The sequence below is a fragment of the Sminthopsis crassicaudata genome, chromosome 4 (assembly GCF_048593235.1).
Source record: "Sminthopsis crassicaudata isolate SCR6 chromosome 4, ASM4859323v1, whole genome shotgun sequence".
Taxonomy (NCBI): domain Eukaryota; kingdom Metazoa; phylum Chordata; class Mammalia; order Dasyuromorphia; family Dasyuridae; genus Sminthopsis; species Sminthopsis crassicaudata.
Window position 1 is genome coordinate 228,482,393 of NC_133620.1, and position 25,342 is coordinate 228,507,734.

The following is a 25,342-nucleotide window of genomic DNA, read 5'->3' on the forward strand; positions in this document are numbered from 1 at the left end:
TTCACTTTTCATTAGTTCATATAAGTTTTTCTGAAAACCTCTGCTCTTCATTTCATATAATAGCTCAGTAATATTCCATCACAATCCTGTACCATCTCTTAGTCAGCTATTTGCCAATTGATGGGCTCACCTTTAATTTTCAAAATTCTTTACCACCACTAGTTTTGTACATACAAGTCCTTTTCATTTTTGTTTTTTATTTCTATGGGATATAGGCTTAATAGTAGTACTGCTAAGTCAAAAGATATGCTTGGTTTTATAGCCCTTTGGGTGTTTTAAGTCCTTTTTGACTTCTACTAAGAATTCTTTTTGGGCCTAAGAGTATTCACATTTCTCTTTGAGAATTTGGATATAGCAGTTTTGACTTTATCTTTTTAGTTTATGTTTTGATCTTCTATGTATTATAGTAACTTTCTATGATCAGGATTTTTGTTGTTGTTTGCTCATTTTCCAGCCTATTTCTTGACTTTCAGTTTTATATTAAAGGTTGGGGTAGAGGGGGGACCCTGTCTCAAGCTTCAGGGTTTTTTTGTGCAGCTGTTTTCTGAGTCAGCTCTTGGGCTTTGAAAGTTTTGAAGAGAAACAATGTGTACACATGTAATATATAATTATAAAATTTATACAAAGAAAATATGAAATAATTTTAGAGTATTATTGATGAATAGCAGGTTAAAAGAATTAGGGAAAGTCTCTGGTAGGAAATACACATAAGCAGAACATGGAAGGAAGCTGGGAATCCCAAAACGCAGTTGGGGAGGAGAAAAAGTGTTGTAAGTTTGCAGGGAGAAAGTGTAATGTTGGATAGAGAAAAGCAAGTGGAGCAGTTTTCTTGCAACAAAGGATCGATAATGGGAAGTAACATGAAATAAATCTTGAAAGACAGGTTGGAACCAGATAGTGAAGAGCATTAAATGGCAAACAGTTATTTATATTCATATCTTAGTGGCAGTAGGGAGCCTCTGAAGCTTGAAATAGGTGATTTAATCTATATTTTAGGAATATTGATTGAAGAGGAGATATTAACTAGTGTTGTTTATGTGGGTGAAAAAAAAAGGGGCCACAAGAGGTATTACAGAGGTAAGAATTAACAAAACTTAGTAAATTTTTTTGGAAAAGAGAGGAAAGAAATAAAGTAGATGACTTCTCTTCTCTGAATCTGGATGACTGTAAAAATGGTTGTGCTCTCAATTGAAATTAGAGGTTAGGAAGATGTTGATTTAGGGGAAAAGATAGTAAAGAATCTAAAATATCTAAGGATTAAAGAGATTATTTTAGCTATGGGACTGTGTGTGTGTGTGTGTGTGTGTGTGTGTGTGTGTGTGTGTGTGTGTGTGTTGAATTAAGCTATATTACAAAAATAAGTAAATTTAACATCTTAAGCAGTTTTGGTATATGCTGATCTAATAAACCCATGTCCTAAATTCCTTGGTCTATACTATTATCTATGGTAGTTATAACCATGCAACTGCTGGTAAACTTCACCAATCACTCTTACTTCATTTCTTTAACTTGCCAACATAAAGAATTGTATGTGTTCCATGTGCCAAGATTAAGTTATATATATTTAAAGGTCTAATGACTCTTATGAGTTATTTTGTATTAAAAGAAATATGAGAACTGAATTTTATTTTTCACTTTAATTTTATTGGAATGTATTTTGAAGGGCTAACAAATTTTAATTAAATTAATGGTCTGTTTTTTCTTTGAAATTTGCATTATTATTGTGTAGTTATCCTAATATTTAAATAGACATATTTAGGGGGCAGCTGGGTGGCGCAGTAGATAGAGCACCAGCCTTGAATTCAGGAGAACTCAAGTTCAAATTTGGTTTGAGACACTTAACACATCCGAGCTGTGTGACCCTGGGCAAGTCACTTAACCCCAGCCTCAGAAAAAGGGAAAAATAAATAGATAGATAAATAGACAGACAGAGAGACAGACAGACAGACATATTTATAACTATCTTCTGAGGCACAGCTGTTAATATTTGTTTTACTTGTAAAAGGATTTAATAGAAAAATCCGGATTATCAAGCTTTAGGCTTTTTATTTGTCTTTCTCCTATATTTCATAGCTAGGAATCCTTAATACCAAAATATAAAAGTTACTGTTAGAAATATCATATTACAACCTCAGTTCATTAAACTGAATTAATCACCAAACTATATGCTTAGTATGCTTTTTGTTTTCTATCACAACCATTCTACAATCTATATTTCTGTCATACTTATATTTCATAGCCAATATTTACAGTGAGAATAGCCTCACTAGACACAATATCAGGATTAGAAATAATTCAGTAGTATCAAGAATTAAAAATAAATTGAAATCTATAAGATTTGTTGAGAATATTCAAGTGTCTTCACAGTTCTATCTCCATGAATTTTATCTTCATAAGAGTTTTTGATGAAAAATGAAGCCATTACTTGATGAAAACTACTCAGAATATCCTTAGATTAAAAGTATATTGGAAAGTAGAGATGAGTTGAGAAAATTATAAAATGTCAATAAAATTTGAATTTAAAGTAATTTCAGAGAAGACATAGAAAGCCACAAAACCAGAGGAAACATTCTATTAAATATGTTTTGATATTAATTAATAAACTATATTAATTAATAAACTAAACTTAAATAAATAAAGATCAAACCGTACAACAAAATGAAGTTGCTCTTACTATGGCCATATTTTAAGTTGCCATTTTATATATGTATGTGTGTGTATGTATGCATGTATGTATATGTGTGGCATGGTTGACATTTTACTTAGTCGATGGAGCTATATTTAGCATAAATCATTCCTTTGCTATGTTTAATAATATAGTTTGCTTTTTGATAGAAATGCAGGTAAAAGAATTTATTTGATTCTTCTAAAGATATCAGTAACTAGAAATACAAAATTAAGGATATCAAAAATTTATTAATTTGACTTTTAGCAACTTAAAATGTTAATTTTTTGTCAACTGAACAAGATGGATTTGTAAAGCTGTTGTTTCAGAAGTTATTTATTTTTGGATGCTATATTTGCAATTTATGTCTGTCATCATTTGAATGGTAGTATATGATTATTGAAGTTGACTTCCCCCTTTCCTACAAATATATAACTCTAATATAAACAAAATTCACTGAAGGTATTTACACATTTATCTATTCATAAATTAGATTGTCTGCAAAAAAAAATGATAGACCATTGAAGAGCAAGATTTATAAAAATATAACTACCATTCTTCTGTGAACATGAATTTTACATAGTGTTCTTGTTTTTGAAATTATTTCATATATATTAGTTCATTTGGTTCCAACAGTAGCCCCATAAATAATGTAAACATCAATAACATAATTTTACAGATGAGGAAATTGAGACTCTTACTTCCCTAAGATCAGAGCCATTACTTGTTTAAAATGGTAGAAAGGATGCACTAACATTGGAATCAAAAAGCACTTATTTCTCATGTGATCTTGGTCAAGTCTATTCTCTCTGAGTCTCAGTTTCATCTCCTAGATAATTCCTATACCTAAATCTATTTTAAAAATGAGCATTTTTTAATTTCATGTTCAATGCTGTTTACACTAAACCATAATTTTTTGTACTTTCAAAGAGAGAAGGCATTAATATTCCTTATGAAAATTTCCAGTGAACTTTCAGAGCATTCTTCCAAGCATATCTTTTGATCAAGGGGAAAATATTTTTTTCCATATGGCTTTTCTGTGCCATGCAACTTGGCTTAAGACATGTCTTAAATAGCAGTTACATGATTTCATCAGCTCTGATACAGCTCTATGGTAGACACATTCAGCTAGATTCCTTCTCCACATGATTGTGGTTGAGACCTAGCTGGTACAGATTAAAAAACATTTGTTCAGTACCTACTATGTTTTATGCTCTGTGTTAAGAACTAGGGGAAATGCTACACTAAAAGAGATTATAACTTTTATTTCCATAGCATACATTTTACAACATGAAAAGAATATCAGTAATATTAAACTAGAATAGACATTGCCTTTACATGCTCAGATAATTACCATCATACCCTCATACCATTCTTTAAAGTGATAATCTTTTATTTCTCCTCTATTTTACTGACAAAATCCTACAATTATGTACACTCCTTTTTTTCCATCTACTCACTTTTTAATTCCCTTAAAATTTGGCTTCTGGCCCCAAATGAAACTAAGATTATCAGTAATCTTCTAAAATTTACAAAATCTGATGACACCTCTTTGTATCATTTGACTACATTATCAATCACTTTCTATATACCTTTTCCCTTCTGTACTAGCACTCTCTTGATACTCTTCTTACCTGTCTGACTGCACATTCTCTTTTTTGTTTATTTACCACCTAACTTCTCCCATCTAGAGTGATCCTATGCATTCCTCTGTGTTTAAATTTCTTTTTGAAGGTGACTCCCAAAAATACATATCCATTTCTAAACTTTTACTAGAATTCAAGCCTCCATTACCTGCTAAACTACCTGCTGACTACCTCAACATCTGTTTATCATCAGTACAGCCAATCTGACTTGACCGTGACAAAATCCATCATCATTACTGCCTCTAAATCTCTCAGCCAAATTTCTATTTTTTTGTTTAGAGTATCATGATCTATGCCTCTTTTCTTTTTCACCATACACACCCAACTGATTATCAAATACTATTGATTCTACTTCAGTATTTCTTGGAATTTGTCCCTCTGAATACCTACTATTCTAGTTCTAGTATTTTAAGAGCCTCTTAATTACTACCCCTTCTCTTCAAACCTCCTTTACATAGATGCCAAATTAATGTTCCTAAAACATGGTTTTGATTTTTAACTGCTTTGTACAACAGCAGAATCATGAAAATTCAGTTATAAGGGAATTTAGTAGCTATCTAGATCAACCAAACATCCATGTGGTAAATAATAACCCTGGTGAATGTTTCTCTAGCCTTTGTTGGAAGTTTTTCATTAAAGTAGGTCATTTCAATTTTTTGATTACTCTCCTTGATAGAAAGTTTTTCCTCACATGAAGTTTAAAATTGCCTTTTTGTATCATTCACCCATTGTTCTTACTTCTGCCTTCTGATGTCAGAGAAAATAAGTCAAATTTCCTATCTTGTTGTCAGCCCTTCTGCTTCAAGTAGCTATTATGTTTATTCTTACATGGGAGTCTTTTGAGTGAATATACTCAGTTCTTTCAGCCACTCTTTGTACTGTGTGAACTCAAGTTCTTTCAGCATCTTGTTTGCTCTAGACACTGGACATTGTCTTGTCACTGTTTTTTCTAAATCCTGGTGCTCAGAGTAAACAGCTGTAATCATACCCAACAATCAGAATACAATGGATATATTCCTTTTCATGGAAAATATACCTCTCAAAGCAGTACAAAATTAAATTGAATTTTTTAGTTAACATATCACTCAATTCACATTTGGCTTATAATTGAATCACCTCCAGATCTATTTAAACAAATTATTGTAACTATATCCTTTCTTTCTTATATTTGTAAAATCTATTTTTTAATGTTAAGCATAAGATTTTTCATTTATCCCTATTAAGTTTAATCTTGTTCAGTGTAGTTCACTGTCAAGCCCTTTTAAATGCTGTCTGTCACTTATCCAAATTTGATAAGAATGTCATCTATGCTTTTGTCCAAGTCATTGATTAAAAATGTTCATGTACAAGAAAAAAACAGGTGATTTATTTTTACTCTTACAAATTCCACTCTTCAAAAACGAACAAAAAATATAGTGAGACATTATGAATTTAAGACAGAAATTTGTGAAAGAAGACTTCTTGTTCTAAAACAAAATATATTTATTAGTAATGAGTTAGAAAGTATTTGTACTGGTCATGAGCCTCTAAACATTATCACAAGGCTGAACAGTTTTTATACTTGTCATCAAAATTCTTAGTTTTAAGGGATAAGCAAGTAAATCATTCAACCTAATTACAACTTCCATCTAAAACAAAGAAATCATGAAAATCCAGAATAGGAAGAAAGTTAAATAATCAAAGTGGCATTTCTGTAGTACTTCAAAGTTTGTAAAACACTATATATGTGTTTTATCTCGTTTGATACAACAACTCTGAGAGATAGGTACTTTTATTTCTCCCCATTTTTACAAATGAGGAAACTGAGGCTGACACAAGTTAAGTGATCTGCCTTGGGTATCTAAGAGTTAAATAAATAAAATAAAATTCTAATATAGTTAGTATTTTAAAGATCTCAGAAGAAGGAAAGTACTTCAAATAATCTGTAACAAAAGAATTCAAGTAAAATCTCAGAAATAAATTTTTCATGGTGAAAATAGGAAATGGAGGAGGGAAAACTATGACCATAATCAAGCAATAAAAAACCAACAAGGTTACAAATAAAATTGTGAGCCTTAAGTGTAGGAAAAATTCATAATGCTATAAAAGAATGATTACACAATGAAGACAACTTTGAGGTACCACTACACACCTCTCAGATTGGCTAAGATGACAGGAAAAGATGATAAGTGTTAGAGGGGTTATGGGAAAACTGGGACACCAATAAATTGTTGGTGGAATTTTGAACTAATGAAACCATTCTGGAGAGCAAGGAACTATTTCCAAAGGGTTACAATACTACATAACCTTTGATCCAGCAGGGTCTCTACTGGATCTATATCCCAAATACATCATAAAAAAGGGGAAAATGTGCAGAAATGTTTGCAGCAGCCCTTTTTGTAATGGCAAGGAACTGGAAACTGATTGGATGCCCATGAGTTGGGGAATGGCTGAATAAGTAAATGGGATATGAATGTTTTAGAATATTACTGTGCTATAAGAAATGACCGACAGGATGAGTTCAGAAAGACCTGGAGAGACTTATATGAACTGATGCTGAGTGAAATGAGAAGAACCAGGAGATCAATGTATATGGAAACAACAAGATTATATGATGATCAATTCTGAGGGACGTGGCTCTTTTCAACAACGAGATGACTGAAGCCAGTTCCAATGATCTTGTGATGAAGAGAGCCATCCACACTCAGAGAGAGGACTGTGGGAACTGAAGGTGGATCACAACATTTACAGCTTTTTTGTTGCTTGCTTGCTTTTATTTTCTTTCTCATTTTTTTTTCCTTTTTGATCTTATTTTTCTTGTGCAACATGATAAATGTGGAACTATGTATAGAATGTTTAATATATATTGGATTACTTGCTATATAGGGGAGGAGAGGGGAAGGGAGGGAAAAAATTGAAACACAAGGTTTGACAATGGTGAATGTTAAAAAATCTCTGCATGCATTTTGAAAATAAAAAGTTATTATTTTTAAAAATTAAACTAAATTAAAAATAAATAAATATACAACCTGTAAAATCCAAAGTCAGAAATGATTCTGTAGTGACAAACTTTATAAATAAGACTATCAAAATGATCAAATTACAAGTTTTACAACACACAAGACTGACAACAATTTGGGGAAAAGATGTGGAAAAGGGATTATCTTCTTTATGTGTCCTAGTTATTGGCAAATAGAACCACTCAGTGAATGCTCATATCACTGTTTTATATTATTAATTAGCCTTTTTTTCCAACATTTTTTCAGTTTTCTTTAGTCATCACTTAGTTTCAAATACTTGGGAATCAGTTTATGAGTGATTTATATATTTTACTAGATGTGATGTCTTCAGATTAACTTTTTAGCTTTTATCAGTTTCAGGATTCAAGAGATGACAGCAGTGATACTATAATTAATAGAGTAGAAAAATACTATTTTTCTTGACCTATTCTTTCAACACTAACCTTTCTTCTTGTAATTTTTTCTTTTGCACTGTGGTGTAGAACTTCCACAAATGATCATTTCCTAGAGAATACCAGTTAATTTTGATTTTGATTTTGATTTTTTTGTTTTTTATTTTTTTTTTGCAGAGGCAGTTGGGGTTAAGTGGTTAAGTGACTTGCCCAGAGTCACACAGCTAGGAAGTGTTAAGTGTCTGAGACCAGATTTGAACTCGGGTCCTCTTGAATTCAGGGCTGGTGCTCTATTCACTGTGCCATCTAGCTATCCTTAAATTAGTTTTCTGATTTGAATCTCATTATATGTAGATAGGAGGAGACAGAAATAGCTAATAATTTTTTAAAACACATAACTTGCCTGCCATCATCTCTTCTGTAGTCAGAAGAAAACAGAACAATTTGAGAGAACTCTGCCTGTTTGGATTATTATGTGTTACCATCTTCAGAAGAGAGGTTCAAACACATTAATGATTTGATGTTTGTTAAATTCAATTGAAAAGTATCAGTGAAATTTGTCTTTCCACATGGATTGTTTTAATAATGTTTTTTCCGTTGCCCTAGATAGATTGGTAGTTTGTAACAAATTTGTGACGTATCTTAAAAACTTGCAAAGAAATTCTAATACTGGCTTGTGAGTAGAATAAGCCACTTTTTCTTGTGGTTATAACTATTAATGGTGGAGATTATTATTCCCATGTTGGGTTGATTTTCATTACTTCAGAATTCAGAATGTTCACTCTACCTATACTGGATCAGGAATATCTTCATCTACAACAACTACACATTTAGTTAGGGCATAATTTGGATACTCATAGGGCTATAAAGGATTTCAGGCCATAGCCATTTTCTTCCTTATACACCCATGATGGAGAATATGATGTTGTATGATAAGTCAAAATTTTTGAAAAGCATTATATAATTGCTTTAATTTTTTAATTATTTGACACAGTTGTCTCTGAAGTTTGATTCAGAATGACTTGAAACCACATTTTTGGGTTAAAGTGAGAGTTAGCTCTGTAACAAATGCCATATTTACTTTTTAGGATAGATACAATCCCTAAGATCCATGCTTAACATCAAATGGCAAAAAAAAAAAAAAAAAAAAGATTGCTAAAAATAAGTTCTTGGAAAGATGTGATTTCTCCTTTCTCTGAATTTCTATATTTGTTTATATTTTCTTTTGCCCCTGTCTGCCATGTAATAGCAGTTTTTTGAATGAGTACCTCTTCTTGACATTTATTATTGTTAATTTTTTTCTCTCGTTTTGTTATTTAAACCATCCATTGTGGTTCATTACTACTATTCTCTACTAATCATAGAATCCATACTATCCATAGAAATGGGTAAATGGATAAAAATTTGAGTGATAATTTAATATTTTAAAAATCAAGCATAGATTTTTCTCCAAACAACTGTAAAATAACACCTCAAATCAAATCATAGAGTGCCATAGCCAACAAAAGATCAATAAGATTTTTCTAGCTTAACACAATTCAAAAAATCAGAAGGAGAGGGCTATGACTCTGGGGTGGGGACTGGCCTGGAGCCCACATGAGAACAGTGCCAGCTGGGGGCCTTGGAGCAGCAATAACTTCAGGAGCTCGCTCTTACTTTCAACAAACAGTAAGAGGATATGGCAACTAGTCAGAAAGAGATTACAGTGGATCCCTGTAATCTGAACTGACACTGGACAGAGGATTGGGCATTGTATGGTAACTCCATTGCTCATAACCATTGGTTAATTTGATTTAAAAAAAAAAACTTTATTAAAGCTTTTTATTTTTCAAAATATATGCATGGATAATTCTTCGACATTAACCTTTGCAAAACATTGTTTTTTGATTTCCTCTCCTTCCCCTATCCCCTTCCCTACATGACAAATAGACCAATATATGTTAAACATGGTAAAAAATATATGTTAAATTCAATATACGCATAAATATTTATACAGTTATCTTTATGCACACGAAAAAGTGAATTATAATTTGCTTTTTTTTAAAAGACCACAATAGTAGTATCAAAAATGAAAAGAGTAAATGTACCACTAATAATGATAAAATTTAAGTAATATTGGAAATTATTGTGCTCAATAACATATTAGTCAAGTAAATTATGTAAGTGAAATGGATATTTACAAAAATATAAATTGCTAGATTATCAGAAGAAAAATAGAATATTTAAATTACATTATCTAAGAAAAAGAAATTAAGCCGTAGAATTCCCAGAACCAGCTTGCTTTAAAAATTAGTTTTTACCAAGCATGAGAGGAAAAATTATCCTCAATACTCAAATACAAAATTTAAACTCTTTTGAAAAATAATGGAATTTCTTTTATGCCACAAATATAGGTTTGATAGTTTAATCAGGGAAAGCAAGAACAGATGCCAATTTTCCTAATTAATATTAATGCAAAATTTTTAAAGTAAATAATTAAAATTTTAAAAATACTAACAAATACATTACAGCAATATATTACAAAGATGATATACTATGGCCAGGTATAATTTATACCAAGAATACCAGATTAGTTCATTATTAAGAAAATTATCAACATAATTGATCACATTGACAATAATGATAACTAAAATCATAAGATTATCCCATTAGATGCAGAAAAAGCTTTGATGATATAATACCCATTCCTATTAAATGCTAAAAAGCATAGGAATCAGTGGAGCCTTGTATCTATCTAAAACCAAGAAAAAGCGTTATCTGTCACTGAAATAAGGAAGAAGTTTTCCAGTTAGATCAGAGTTTGTAAAGCAGGGATATCCATTACCACCAGTATTTGTTATTGTATTAGGGATGCTAGCTATAGCATTAAAATGAGAAAAAGAAATTGAAAAAACAAATAACAGCACAGAAGTAAAATTCACTCTTTAAAGATTACATGATAGTGTACTTAGAGAATCCTAGAAAATCAGCTAAAAATTTAATTGTATCAGTTAACAACTTTTGCAGCTTTACAAGATATAAAATAAACCCAGTAAATCATCAGTGTTTCCATATAATGGGGGGGATGAGGGGGATGGAACGACAGGAAGAGATAAAATTCCATTTAAAATAACTGCAGACAATTTAAAATACTTGCGAGAATATCTGTCATGACAAACCCAAGGACTATATGAACACTTTTATAAAATATTTCACACAAATCTAAATAATAAGAAAAATATTAATTGCTTTTAGGTAAGCCAATCTAGTCTAATAAAAATTACAAATATTTACTTGGTGCCATCCCAAACTACCAAAGAATTACTTTAGAGCTTTAAAAAAAAAAACTCATCTGGAAAAACAAAAGATCGAGAATAACAAGAGAAAGAAATGTGAAGAAAGGTGTCCTAGAAGTACCAATTTTAAGCCATTCGTGAAGCAGCTATCATGAAAACAGTTTAGTACTGGCTAATAAATAGAACTGTGGACCAGTGGAATAGATTATACACAATATGTAGAAATAGAGAACCAAAGTAATCTTAAGTATTTGATAAACCCCAAAACACAAGCTTTAGGGGCAAGAACTCAAATTAGGTGACAAAAATTGCTGAGAAAACTGGAAAGCATTTCAGTAGAAACCAGCCATAAATCAAGATATTATACCATATGCCAAGATAAAGTCAAAATGGGTACATGATGTAACTTAGACATAACGTGTACGTGACATGATTTAAACATAAAGGGTGATTCCAATTATTGCTCTGTAAGAAATGACCAGCAGGACGAATACAGAGAAGTTTGGAAAGACTTACATCAACTGATGCTGAGTGAAATGAATAGATCACTGTATACTTCAATACTCTATGAAGATGTATTCTGATGGAAGTGGATATCTTCAAAATAAAGAAGATCCAACTCACTTCCAGTTGATCAATGATGGACAGAAACAACTACACCCAGAGAAGGAACACTGGGAAGTGAATGTAAATTGTTAGCACTACTATCTATCTACCCAGGTTACTTATACCTTCGGAATCTAATACTTAACGTGCAACAAGAAAATTGGATTTACACACATATATTGTATCTAGGTTATACTGTAACACATGTAAAATGTATGGGATTGCCTGTCATCTAGAGGAGGGAGTATAGGGAGGTAGGGGATAATTTGGAAAAATGAATACAAGGGATAATGTTATTTTAAAAAAAAGGGGGGGTGATTCCATAAGCAAATTAGGGGTACATCGAAATTTTTTCTGTCATATTTATTGTTGAGAAGACAATGAATCTTCGAGTTTAAAAAGGATCACAAAAAGTTAAATGGATAATTTTGATTTGTGAAATTATAAAGGTTTTGCACAAACCAAAGCAAAAACAATACAGCTTAAATTAGCAGAAAAGTGGGAAGAAATTGTTTACAAAAAGTTTCTCTGATAAATATAAAAAAAAATTCTCTCAAATATACAGAGTATTGAGCCAGATAATAGTTATAGTAACTAATTTATAATATATAACTATTGTAATAATTATAGCAATTATTTTTTTGGTAGCAAAAAATTGGAAATCAAAGGGATGCCCATTAATTGGGTAATGACTAAACAAATTGTGGTCTTTGGTGGTGATATCAGAAAAACCCAGGAAGATCTATAGGAACTGTGAAAAGAGAACATTGTACATGATAAGAGCAGTATTGCAATGATTAGTCATGAAAAACTTAGCTACTCTGATCAACACAGTAAACCAGGACATTTCCAAAGCACTCATGATTAAAAAAAATGCTATTCATCTTTAGAGAGAGAATGTTGATAAACTGAAAGCAGATTGAAACACTTTTTTCCCCACATTTTTGATTTGTTTTGTTTTGTTTTTTGCCATATGACTAATATGAAAATACATTTTACATGATTTTACATGTGTAATTGATGTCACATCATGTGCCTTTTCAATGGGGACAGAAATAATTCAGAACTCAAAGGAAAATGAATTTTAGGAGCAGCTAGGTAGTGCAGTGGATAAAGCACCAGCCCTGGAATCTGGGGGACCTGAGTTCAAATTGGCCTCAGACCTTACTAGCTATGTGACTGAGCAAATAACTTAACTCGATTACCTCCTCCCTATATCCCCACACACACCAAAAAAAAGTTAAAAAGTTAAATAAATAGTGAAGAAAAAGAAAAGTCAAATGTAAACCTTGGTTATGAATTATGTAACTTACAATGATGTTAATTTAATTCATGTCCATTTTAGCAATTTATCATTTCTTTTTTATTTGTTTTATTTAGGGACGTGCTTTTTTAACACATGAAAAAGAGAAATTTGTCCACGAACATGATGAAATGAATAATCTTGAAGAGATTGTCCGAGAAATAAAGCCAACTGTTCTCATAGGTAATACTACTTTTTTTTCCATTTTTAATTTGAATTTATACTATATATGATTTTACAATTTATTAGAGAAACATTGCTATATTTAACCTGAGCTCAAGAGAAGTTTACATAATGGAATTCTGAACTTATAGAATTAAAAAATCAAGTTACAAATGCATTTTAAGGAATGGCATCTTTTCAAAAATATTTTTATTATAGCTTTTTATTTACAAAACATATGCATGAGTAATTTTTCAACATTGACCCTTGCAAAACCTGTTCCAACTTTTCTCCTCCTTCTCCCCACCTCCTTCCCTAGATGGCAGGTGGTCCAACACATATTAAATATATTAAAGTATATGTTAAATACAATATATACATACATATTTATATAGTTGTCTTGCTGCACAAGAAAAATCGAATTTAGAAAGAAGGTTAAAAAAAAAAAAAAAAAAAACCTGAGAAGGAAAACAAAAATGCAAGCAGGCAGTAACAGAAAGAATGGAATTGCTATGTTGTGGTCCACACTCATTTCCCATAGTTCTTTCTCTGAGTGTAGATGGCTCTGTTCATCACTGATCCATTGGAACCGATTTGGTTTATCTCATTGTTCAAGAGGGCCACATTCATCAGAATTGATCATCATATAGTATTGTTGTTGCCATGTATAATGATCTCCTGGTTCTGCTCATTTCACTCAGCATCAGTTCATGTCAGTCTCTTCAGGCCTTTCTGAAATCATCCTGCTTGTCATTTCTTACAGAACAATAATATTCCATATCATTCATATACTACAATTTATTCAACCATTCTCCAGTTGATGGGCATCCATTCAATTAAAGAAAGCATCTTAAGAAATTAACAAATTAAGAAAATACCAAATACCAATTTGGTATTCACATACTACCGTCTTATTTCTGCAAATACTAGGTGTCTCAGATACCTTTAGCAGCCTATTAGCATGACAATCCACCTAGAATGTAAGTTCTTTGACACAAAGAATTATATTATAACTTCTTCTTAGTGTTAGGACCTGTCTTCCATAATACGACCATAAGCAAGAGGTAAGCATATTGTTTATCTCAGTCTTACTGGGACAATTAGTATAAAACTTTAAGATGTCCATTGCTAAAACAGGCATGAGATTGCTTCCTTTGCGTTTCCTTTGTTCAAAATTGTGAATGTGTAAAGAGCTAAAAATAAGAACTATTTATACTTATGAACTTCTCTCTTCCTTTTTATCACAGTAGTTTAAAACAAAGGACTCACATTTTAGTTAAGCCATCTCTAGAAAATTACAACAAAACATCTTGTTGCTTTTCTAGATACTCCCGTGAGTTCTTGATGGTTGAGATAATCACATTCCTTTTCACTATGTCTTGCACAGGAGTTGCTGCCATTGGTGGTGCTTTCACAGAACAGATTCTCAAGGACATGGCTTCCTTCAATGAGCGACCCATCATTTTTGCTCTAAGTAACCCAACAAGCAAAGCAGAATGTTCTGCAGAACAGTGCTACCGAGTGACAGAGGTAAAGAAGGAGGGAGACTGGCATTTTGAAAAATAAATTTGGTTTGTCCCAAGAATCTTAGAATAGTAAATAAGTCCTGGGAAATGATAATAAGAAAGGGCAAAAGGTAGTTTTCTATGTATTGAAAAATTGATAGCCTGAGATGGCAGTTAAACTACTTGCTTTTCTGATCTATTGCTTGCAGCAACAAGATATTTATCCTGACATTCAATACTTTTTGTAAAATTCAATGGTATTTGATTTTTCTAATTTCATTTCACTGACTAATGTGATAAACTCATAAATCTGGAACTGTATCAGAGGGGAAAAAAGAGCCTATTCCCAGTTGCTTACTGAAGTATTTTGATGCCCTTTACCAGCTGTTCCCAAACACTGAAATATACAATACAAAACCATAATTTTATTTTTGCTCTGCTAAAAGCTCTCCTCCCAGGTTCAGGTTTGATGCCAAGGGTGGAACTTTGGTCAGCTAATCTTCCATTTAGCCAGCCTGTATACATGAGCCTCTAAATCCTTGATTACTCTACTGCCTCAGAGAATTAAAGTAACATTCATTGCAAGCAACACTTGACCTTTTTTTCTTTAAAATTCTTAAATGAAAACACCTGGGAAATTTATTATTAAAGAATAAGACATTTTTTTTAAAAATAGTTATTATAGAATTGCATATATTTTATATTTTTATTTCTTAAAAAAAAAGAAAAAACTATCAAGCTGAGACCAGAAGAGCTAGTCTGTGCTTCAAAGAATGGTAGCAGCCTGGGGATGAGATCAGGGGTGACTTCTCAGCTTGTCCTCAGCCTAGTCCTTAGTCCCTATTGCTTTTGGTATAAATCATACATGACACTTCAAGTCCAAACTCTGCCTTTTCATTGGTTCATCCTTGGAATGCTCTCCTTCCTTATCTCTCTCCTACTTCAAGTGGCTACTCTTTGAAATCACCTTCTCTCTACTCCATAAATGCCTTGTTTGTATTTAAATGTTTGCATATTGTCTCCTAATTACAATGTGAGCAACTAGAGGGCAAAAACTGTTTTAGCTTTTCTTCATATCCCCATCACTTAGCACAATTCCTGGCATATATTGTTTAATAAATAAATGTTTGTTGACTAACTAAAAAGTAATGTATAAGTAAATTACTAAAGTCATAGAAATGTAACTAAACCAAACCAAAGAATAGTTTGAAGGTAAAGTCTTCTTCCATTTTAACAGTGGATGGGGTAGGTGGGTCAGAGGAGGATGGCTAACCAAATGAAGAAATTTCTATGGTCCCTCTGACTCTCAAGTTTCCTTTGAAATCACTATTCTTACTGAATATTGGTGGTTTTGAAATCTATACACAAAGTTATCATATTGTTGGAGTTTTTTTTTAATGTAATTTTTAGTGAACTGCAATTCAATTTATTTATAGCTGTAAATTTCTTACAACTGGTAGTTTTGTGCAGTAACCAAAACTTAAAGATATTCAATCTGTCACCAAACTTGCCTTGATAACATGCTGCCAAATGAAACAAAATACTACCTTATACAAGCTCACTTGGAAATGTAACTCCTCAACTTTGCAATTTTTTATTTCTTGAAATAAGTTTGAATTGTTAGGTTCTATAGCTTTAAAAAAAAAAAAAAACAAAACAAACAAACAAAAAAAAAACAACACATTGCAAAAACTGATATTTATAGGGAGAGAATTCTGATAGATCTGTTGTTTTTCCTTTGTTCTCAGAAAGGACCATGACATCAGGGAGATGAAACCCTGACATAGAAATGAATTTCAGAATTTAAGTGAGGGAGGTCTGTGCAAGATCACTTGCCTCACTTTCCTCTCCAGGGTCATTTGGTTCCAGTGGCCAGATAGAGATCAGGATGACCACAGATAGCCCAGGATGCAGGGGGAGACCTGGGCCTTTTTAAGCTAAGGTCTTTAGCAGATCTCAGTTTGACTGAAGCCTCACCCACTGATTAGGGCTAGGTAAGAAATGAGGCAAAAATCTCCTCTTTCACTTAGTCCAAAAAAATCTAAGTAAATGAATGAATGAACCTTGGAGGGGAAGACCCTCAAGGTTTCTGGCCAAAGCAGAAATGACTACTATTTACATTCAAAAAGGTCTGTTGATTTAACTACTATAACCTCCTTAGCATACATAGAATCCTTGGTCTAAAGACTATCACTTCTATTGAGTTTTTGGACTTGATATATTGGTTTTGTGAAATAGTCTTCTTGAATGATAGAAACTTAATGTGTGGTGGGCTCATTGTTTTACTAGTAGCATGCACAGATTGACACAATTCCCAGGTCGGCTCCTAGTAACAAATGCCACACATCTGACCCTAGAATTTAGTACAGTGACATTATGGAAATCTGCCCAACTTTCTTTGTTAAGGCACAATTAAAAAAAAAAAAAACACATTAATTTTCTCTACTAAAATGCAGATTATGGCCACAAGATAGCTCTATTATGCTTTACTTTAAAACATACGCTGCTTTCTTGAAAATGAAAATTTTTTTTCCTATTCTAGGGACGCGGCATTTTTGCAAGTGGCAGCCCTTTTGATCCTGTCACTCTTCCAGATGGTCGGACTTTCTATCCTGGCCAAGGCAACAATTCCTATGTGTTTCCTGGAGTAGCTCTTGGTGTTTTAGCATGCGGATTGAAGCACATCACTGATAAAATCTTTCTCACTACAGCCGAGGTATGATTGTGAAGTGTACTGAGTGACTAGCCTATGAACCATCATGCTTGTACTGTGTCTGTTACCTAACATTTCCTTTACACAGCTAGAAAACATAAGAATCAATGTTCTAGGTATCCTAAATACAAGTCCACAAAAGCTTTTCTTTGTACCACATAGCACATCTTTTTAGAATAATGAGTTTTTCTAAAGCAAAATCTTTACCTTTAATATATTTTACAAACTAAAAACTTGAGGAAGTAACTTTTTAACTTAATGCCCTACAAGTACAAATCATAATTAAACTTAAATCAGAATTAATCATCATTATATTTATCATATAAAATGTTGTTATGAATAGAAACTATATTTACATAAGTCTTTCTGTATTCTGTAGCCTGCCGTTCCCAGAGTAGAAGAGTTGCAGAGACTGAAACTGCCCTGTGGCAGTAGATGTCTGGAAGAAAGAGTGTTCCTGGCTTTTCCTGAACTGCTCTGGGAGAATGGCATCTGATATTTTGAGGTTCCTTTAGCCCAGCAAAATATATTAAATATAAGCAGATGTTCAAATTCAAAATAATTTTTTTCCATGCTGTTCTTACATTAAGGAAAATAGAATCATTGTCTGTTTATAACAATTCTCTTACCAGGGGAAAAAAAAAAAGTCTTGGAGTTCCATAATCAGTGGTTGTGTTTTTGTTTTGTTTTTTTTTTTTAATCCTAAATCACTCTGGCTCCCTCTAGTGATGTTGATTGCCCAAATTTGATGCCCCTTAAAAAGAGGTAATAATAATACCAAAAAGAACTAAGTTAAATCCAATATATGGATTTGATTAGCTCCCTAGAGTCCTACTTTGCTCTGTATAATCTTATCTTTTCATCAGTATTCCTGTCTCATATTTTCTATCCTCTGCTGCATGCATTCTGCTTTTTTAAATACTATTGGCCAGCTCTAGTTAGAAACTACCCTCTCTTGTTTGCTATAATATAATCCAAATTTGTTTAAATTGACCCTACTTTTCTGATCAGTATATAGGTTCCTTTTTCTTTTCTCATCTCTTAGCTGTATAGTCTATGAGACTGAATCCTGAACTCTTTTCTGAAATCTCTTGTATTCTTATGGCTTTACCTATTACTTATAGTGACGATATCTCTATATAGTCATATTTTTTTCATTTATGTTTCTGCCTCTTATTTTCAGCTGACTTATAGATATTTCAAAATGAATATCTTACAATTACTTCAAACTTATTTTATCCAAAAGCAAATTCCTCATCTTTCTCTCAAACTGATTCCCACTCCCAATTTTCTTGTCTTTTAATAGCATTACTATTTTTTCTAGTGATCTAAGGATCAAAACCTTAGATACCTTAAATTCTTCTCCTTTTCTTTCATATGCAATCTTGTCAATCCTTTCCAGAATTTCTTGTTTTAGCCTTTTCTTTCCATTCACATTGCTACCATCTTATTCCAGGCCTATATCATATCACCTTAGTGCTAGATTACTCAAATAGACATAACTTATTTTATTTTAACAACCTCTTTCTTTGATCCATTAAACACACTACCCTTGGAATAATCTTCCTAAAACATCTCCATATATCTTCCATTAATTCTAAATACAGAATCTTGGCATTCAAAGCCTTTGGTATTCTGGCTCCTACACTATTAAGTAACCTCATTTTATCTCCCAGTATTTATCTAAAAGTTTTCCCATTCAGTCCAGTTTCTTTACTGTAAGAACCTCTAGCTATCTGGGGTTTTTTAATCTTTTTTTTTTAGTCTAGTTTAATCTATAAATATTCTTTATATTAGATTCATGTTTAGAAATTTAAAAAGATATTAAATTTTACCCAAAAAATGGTTTTGGCAATATTATTCATATGAAGTAAGTTGCTAATTCCAAGCTTCTCACACCCACACCCATTACTCATACTATTGTAATAAAGGCCTATTTTATGAGCTGAAATGTTAGGCAATATGATTCCCTAATGTTGATATTATTTCTAGCACCAAATCTTCAAGTTTCTGAGACATAGTAGGACTTAACAAGTGTTTGTTTACTTTACAGAATTTCCATTATGGGTCACAAATTATCTTGGATGACTAAAAATTCAGTGTTTTCCCATTTTATTTCTAGGTTATAGCTCAAGAAGTGTCAAATAAACACTTGGAAGAGGGTCGTCTCTATCCTCCTTTGAATACCATTCAAGATGTCTCCTTGAAAATTGCAGTGAAGGTAAAATCTCTCCCTTTCCATTTCCCTTCTTAAATTAAATCTAGTCATTGAAAAAAAAAATACACACATTCTGAATTACTGCATATTGACCCTTTATGTTCCTCAGCCCTATTTCTAATCATGTGCCAAAAGTATCCATTCTTCTTTCCGTATCTCTCCTTGCTAACCCTTTCTTTACATTCATAGTCATCTTCCTGGTTCTTTATCTCTCACTTAGACTATTTTAACAACCCCTTAAATTGATCTCCCTTGCTTTTGTTCTTTACTCTTTTCCATCCATATATATATATATATTTAAAATAATATTCCTTATGAACAAGTGTGACTATGTCACTCTCATGCTCAAGAATCATCAACTCTAAATACAAATCTATCGGCCTAATAATTACTATCCTGAACAATCTGACACCTGATTCCTTTTTTTAATTTTTCAACCTAAAAATGATCAAGTATTTTCTCTTCTTACCAACTCCCTCTCTCCTCCAATTTTGGAGTGGTGTAGAAATAGACTTGTAACAAATATGCATAGTCAGGCAAAACAAATTTCTTTATGGACCACATGCAAAAATGGAAAGTTCATTCTATATCTTGATCCCATCACCTGTTGTCAAGAGAGTATACTTCCTTATAAGTCTTCTGGAATCAAGAATAATCAGTGCTGGGGAAGCTGGATGTCACAGTGGATGAAGCACCAATCTGAAATCAGGAGGCTCTGAGTTCAAATGCAGCCTCAGATACTTAATACTTACTAGCCGTGAGACCCTAACAAGTCACTTAACCCCCACTTACCTTGCCCCCCCAAAAATAATCAAGAATCATTACTGCATTGTTTTCATTATATAAGTTGTTCTTCCTGGTTCTGTTCACTTTATATCAGTTCATACAAGTTTTTCTGAAATTGTCCATTTCATTATTTCTTATGGCACAATGATATTAAATTATTATATTTACATTATAATTATAATTTGTTAAGCCATTCTCTAATTGATAAACAATTCCATAGTTTCCAATTCTTCATCACTACCAGAAAGATTTTCTGGAAACATTTTGTGTAAATGGTTCCTTTTCCTACTTCTTTGATTTTTTTTTTTTTTTTTTTTTTTTTTTTTTTTTTTAGGGTTAGAGGTCTAGTAGTATAATTATTGCGTCAAAGGGTATACTCATAGCCTTGGATTAATTCTTGATGCTCTCCTCTCATTTCACCTTTAATAATTTACCAAGAAACTTTTATAATATATCTTATATTGCTCTCTTTTCTCTATACTAACTCAAGTCCTCATCATTCTTGTCTGTACTACTGCAATAGACTTCTCTTTTTTTTTTTTCTTAATAGTTTTTATTTACCAGCTATATGCATGGGTAATTTCACAACATTGACAATAGCCAAACCTTTTGTTCTAATTTTTCCCCTCTTTCCCCCTCTTTCCCCCAGATGGCAGGTTGACCAATACATGTTAAATATGTTAAAGTATAAATTAAATACAATATATGTATACATGTCCAAACAGTTGTTTTGCTGTACAAAAAGAATCGGGCTTTAAAATTGCGTACAATTAGCCTGTGGAGGAAATCAAAAATGCAGGCTGACAAAAACAGAAGGACTGGGAATTCCATGTAGTGGTTCATAGTCAACTTCCAGACTTCTTTCACTGGTTGAGGCTGGTTCAATTCATTACTGTTCTATTGGAACTGATTTGGTTCATCTCATTGTTGAAGAAGGCCACGTCCATCAGAATTGCTCATCATGTAGTTTTGTTGTTGAAGTATATAATGATCTCCTGGGTCTGCTCATTTCACTCAGCATCAGTTCATGTAAGTCTCTACAGACCTTTCTGTATTCAATCTGCAGGTCATTTCTTACAAAACAATAATATTCCATAACATTCATATACCATAATTTATTCTGCCATTCTCCAACTGATGGGCATCCACGTACTTTCCAGTTTCTGGCCATTACAAAGAGGGCTGCCACAAACATTCTTGCACATACAGGTCCCTTTCCCTTCTTTAAGATCTCTTTGGGATATAAGCCTAGTAGTAATACTGCTGGGTCAAAGGGTATGCACAGTTGGATAACTTTTTGAGCATAGTTACAAATCTGCAATAGACTTCTAAATGATTTCCCAGGCTGTAGTCATTCCCATCTCCAAGTCATACTCCAAGTGGCTGCTAAAATTATTTTCCTAAAAAACAGGTCCTGCTTTGCCAATTCCATATTCAAAAAGCTCCAATTCTTCCTTTTAACCCAAGATAAGATACAAGCTCCTCTTGTTTGACTTGTAAAGCCTTTCACCATCTGAATACAGTTAGCTTTTCAGATTTATTCCATATTACTCTGTTCTCTATAGTTTTAGAAAAGTATGTAAATGATAGCATTATTTCTATAGAAGAATTCATATGGCCAAGGAAGTTTGGAAAGTTTGTTTTTTTAGGATAGTAAAGACCTAAGTATCTTTGTGTACAGAGGAATCAATGAAAATTGAACCTAGCAGAAAGAAAGGGGTAATTAATGAAACAACCTGAAGGAAGTGGAAAGTTATTGATTCAGAAAAGCATAGGTGGAGGAGTTACCCTTTTAAAGGATGAAGACTTCATCTTTTCCAGCCCAGAGATGAGAAGGAAGAAAGAGAGAATAAGAGGAAGATGTGATTAATCTCTTACATATTTTCTTCCTATAATGAAAAAATAGAGGTTTCTTTTAAGAGTACAGTTGTTTCAGGGTTATAATGGGAAATAGAAATAGGGATGGAAATATGCTAAGTTCAAGAAAGGATTGAACCAACCATTTCAGGTTTGTGATGGGGAGTCAACTAGTCAGCAGTAGTGTGCAAAAATGAGGTTAATATTGATGTTAGACAATAATTTGGAACAATTCTAGTAATCATGCTTTATATATTGCAAATGAGAAAGTGGGAAAATGGGGACAAACTTGGTTTGGGATTTGATAAGATGGAAATGATAGATCAAACAGCCAATACTCTAGGATATTAACAGATCTAAGATTGAAATCAGTAACATTAAGTCTCTGCTTCACAAGCAACAAATGAAGCCAGAAGGGTGATGATGATTGGATATAAATATTCAAACTTAATAGTTATTTGTGTACATCTTATCTCTTCCCTCAAGCTTAATCTCCTACTCACAGTTAATAGCTCCATGAGGTCAGGAATTCTGTCATTAAAAAAAAATAATTGTCATCCTGGAAAATGGATGCAGGAACAGTGATTTCCATATTCCATATTTCCATTATGTTGATGAATTAAATGTTCTGAAAGAACAGATTGAGAAACTAATTGTCACTATGTCAATGAGGAATAGGTTCATTATGCATGAAAAAAAATGAAAGTACTGGAAGGTCAACTCTTTGGATAGAAAGAGTATAAGATTAGAAATTGCAGTACTGGTCAGATACAGCAGTGACTAATTGCCATTTCACATCTGAAGACAGACTAGCAAATTTCAGGAAAAACTAGGGTTGGTATAAGCTGCCAAATAAATATGAGTTATTAATAATTGTAAAATAAGGGCATAATTTATTCTAGTAATTATGTAATATTCCTTATGCCAGATTAACATTTGTTCATTTTGGCAATTTTCTCTTACAATTTTTACTTTCATAATAATAACTAGAATATTCCTATCCAAATCTATCTGACTTAACAAAAGCTACATATTATGAAAAATCATTATTGAACACTTAGGAAAATATAATTTTCTATGTTAGAGGAGATTGATCTCCCTGTATATGAGAAAAAGAAAGAGAGACAGAGAAGGACTTAATATATGTTGTATTCTGACAAATTTGGATTTGAGAAATAGATTCTGATCTAGCATTGTCTTTTGATGTCTGAGTAACGTTTGGTTCCTGAATTGCTCATTGACACATTGTGATTCCATAATGAATATAATATACTACACTATGCAACTAGTTACCCCTTTAAATTCAATATTTTTATTAATATATGTGTATATTTTATTGTATTTTCAGATTGTGGAAGTATCCTACTATGATAAATCAGCCACTGCCTATCCTGAACCCCAGGATAAAGAAGCATTTGTCCGTTCTAAGGTTTACAGCACTGATTATGATCAGATTCGACCTGACTGTTACTCTTGGCCTAAGGAGGCAATGAAAATACAGTCTGTAAATCATTTCTAGAAATACAATACAGCAGTAAATATTTGTGGCTCTGTTAATGGCGTTTTGAAGGTTTTTCTTTGTCAAGATGAATAGTTTTTATAATGATTGAAAAAGCTCTCAAATTAACATGATAATCTTTGTTTATTAACTTTGAAGTTTAATTATCTCTTGGTTGATTTAATCCAGATTAGGATAAGCAGCCTTTTGGACTATAGTCCTATATTTGCATTATTTGTTCATATTTTTCAGTATTCATCTTTGTGTCCCAAGTTCTTTTTAAAAGTTATTGAAAATCTGAAAAAAATTCTCATTATTTTTACATAGTACACTGAAGAAGTGAAGTAACACTAAAACTAGCAATAAATCAATATAAGCAACTTTAAAATATGTGATTCTTTTGTTAACCATTTTGTTAAGCTATGCTTTTTTTATAAGAACAGTAAATTTTGGGAACAGAGCCTTTATACTTACAACAGAAACTACAGTGTCAATATTTTTGCAGTTTCTAAAGACTGACTTCTCAGGTTTTCATCAATACCCTTGATTGTGTTGGTTCAGTTTATGCAACTGGTTAAAATTTTTTTTGAAGAAGGCTCAATCAATTCTGTCTACAGTGCTTTGTACAACTCTCTGTTTGTTTATTTCCTTTCTATCATTCTTCTTATTCAGTAATTCTCTACTCTGTCTACTGCATTCCCAAAAAAAGAACTTCACCACCTCTTTAGATACACCTTCCCACTATGCAGCTATCATGCCATAGCTTTAGGGAAAGGGACCACCCCCTTAATTCCAATGGAGGCCCATTCTCATTCTCTGTGATAGAGTGACAGTGAAATAAAGAAGGCACATGAAAAAAAGATAAAGACTTTGTTTTTAGCAAGATTCTCTGGGATGTTCCTTTTAAAAAGACCCCTGGGTCCGAGACTAACCTCAGTACCCATAATAAGTTGTCTTGCTATATGGCCCAGTGTCATAACTCCAAATTAGATGACTCGAATATTTCCCTCTTTTCTGTTTCAACTATGATGCTTCTCCATTAACTCAGGAAATTGAAAACTAGCTGTATTGCACTAAAATAACCTACCTCTGCAGTTCAGAGGAAAATTTTAAATGAAAAAATTTATATAACAATATTCCCAATATGTCACCTTTATCTGTTTTTAATTGTATTTTATAAGAAATAGTCTGGAATCAAATATAAACCATCATTTTAAAATTACCACGACAGCTGTAGAATTGCATTTCATGGGATGCTGAAATGAGTGTGATAAAGAGCTATTGAGCCAGTGACATAAGTCCTCAAGCTCAGGTTTAACAGTCATTTATTATTTATCTATAGAATTATTTTAAGAAATTTTCTTCCTTTTAAGGTCATGCTTTTGAAGATATACTTCAAGGTAAAATGTACTAGAAAAAGTATTTTTTGCAAAGTTGAAGACTAAACCGAATTTTGTTTTAAGGGATTAGAAAAATAAAGAAGTGGTGGAAGTAGGAGTAAGAGAGAAGTAAGAAGAGAGAATACAAGTCATCATAGAGAATTGTTTAAGTGTAATTGTTTTGTGAAAGTAGTAGAATTAATTTCCTAACTCATCCATTTCCATGTTTTCTTATAGCTCTGAGAAAACCTATTTACCTATGCAAAAGGATTGTAATAAATTGTTAAAAATGTAAATGCTTAACTAAAGAGTGAATTAATAAAATAAGATGCCCATGA

General features: G+C 32.3%; 1 protein-coding gene across 1 annotated transcript in view; it reads left to right on the forward strand.

Annotated features, from left to right (window-relative positions):
- The window catches only part of ME1 (malic enzyme 1), a 237,775-nt gene extending 212,433 nt beyond the window's left edge, over positions 1 to 25,342 (forward strand). Inside the window, exons 10-14 of the mRNA XM_074310410.1 lie at positions 12,964 to 13,069; positions 14,436 to 14,578; positions 17,096 to 17,269; positions 19,389 to 19,487; positions 23,476 to 25,342. Of these exons, the coding sequence (XP_074166511.1) occupies positions 12,964 to 13,069; positions 14,436 to 14,578; positions 17,096 to 17,269; positions 19,389 to 19,487; positions 23,476 to 23,646 (693 nt within the window). The 3' untranslated portion in view covers positions 23,647 to 25,342. The remainder of the gene's footprint in view (positions 1 to 12,963; positions 13,070 to 14,435; positions 14,579 to 17,095; positions 17,270 to 19,388; positions 19,488 to 23,475) is intronic.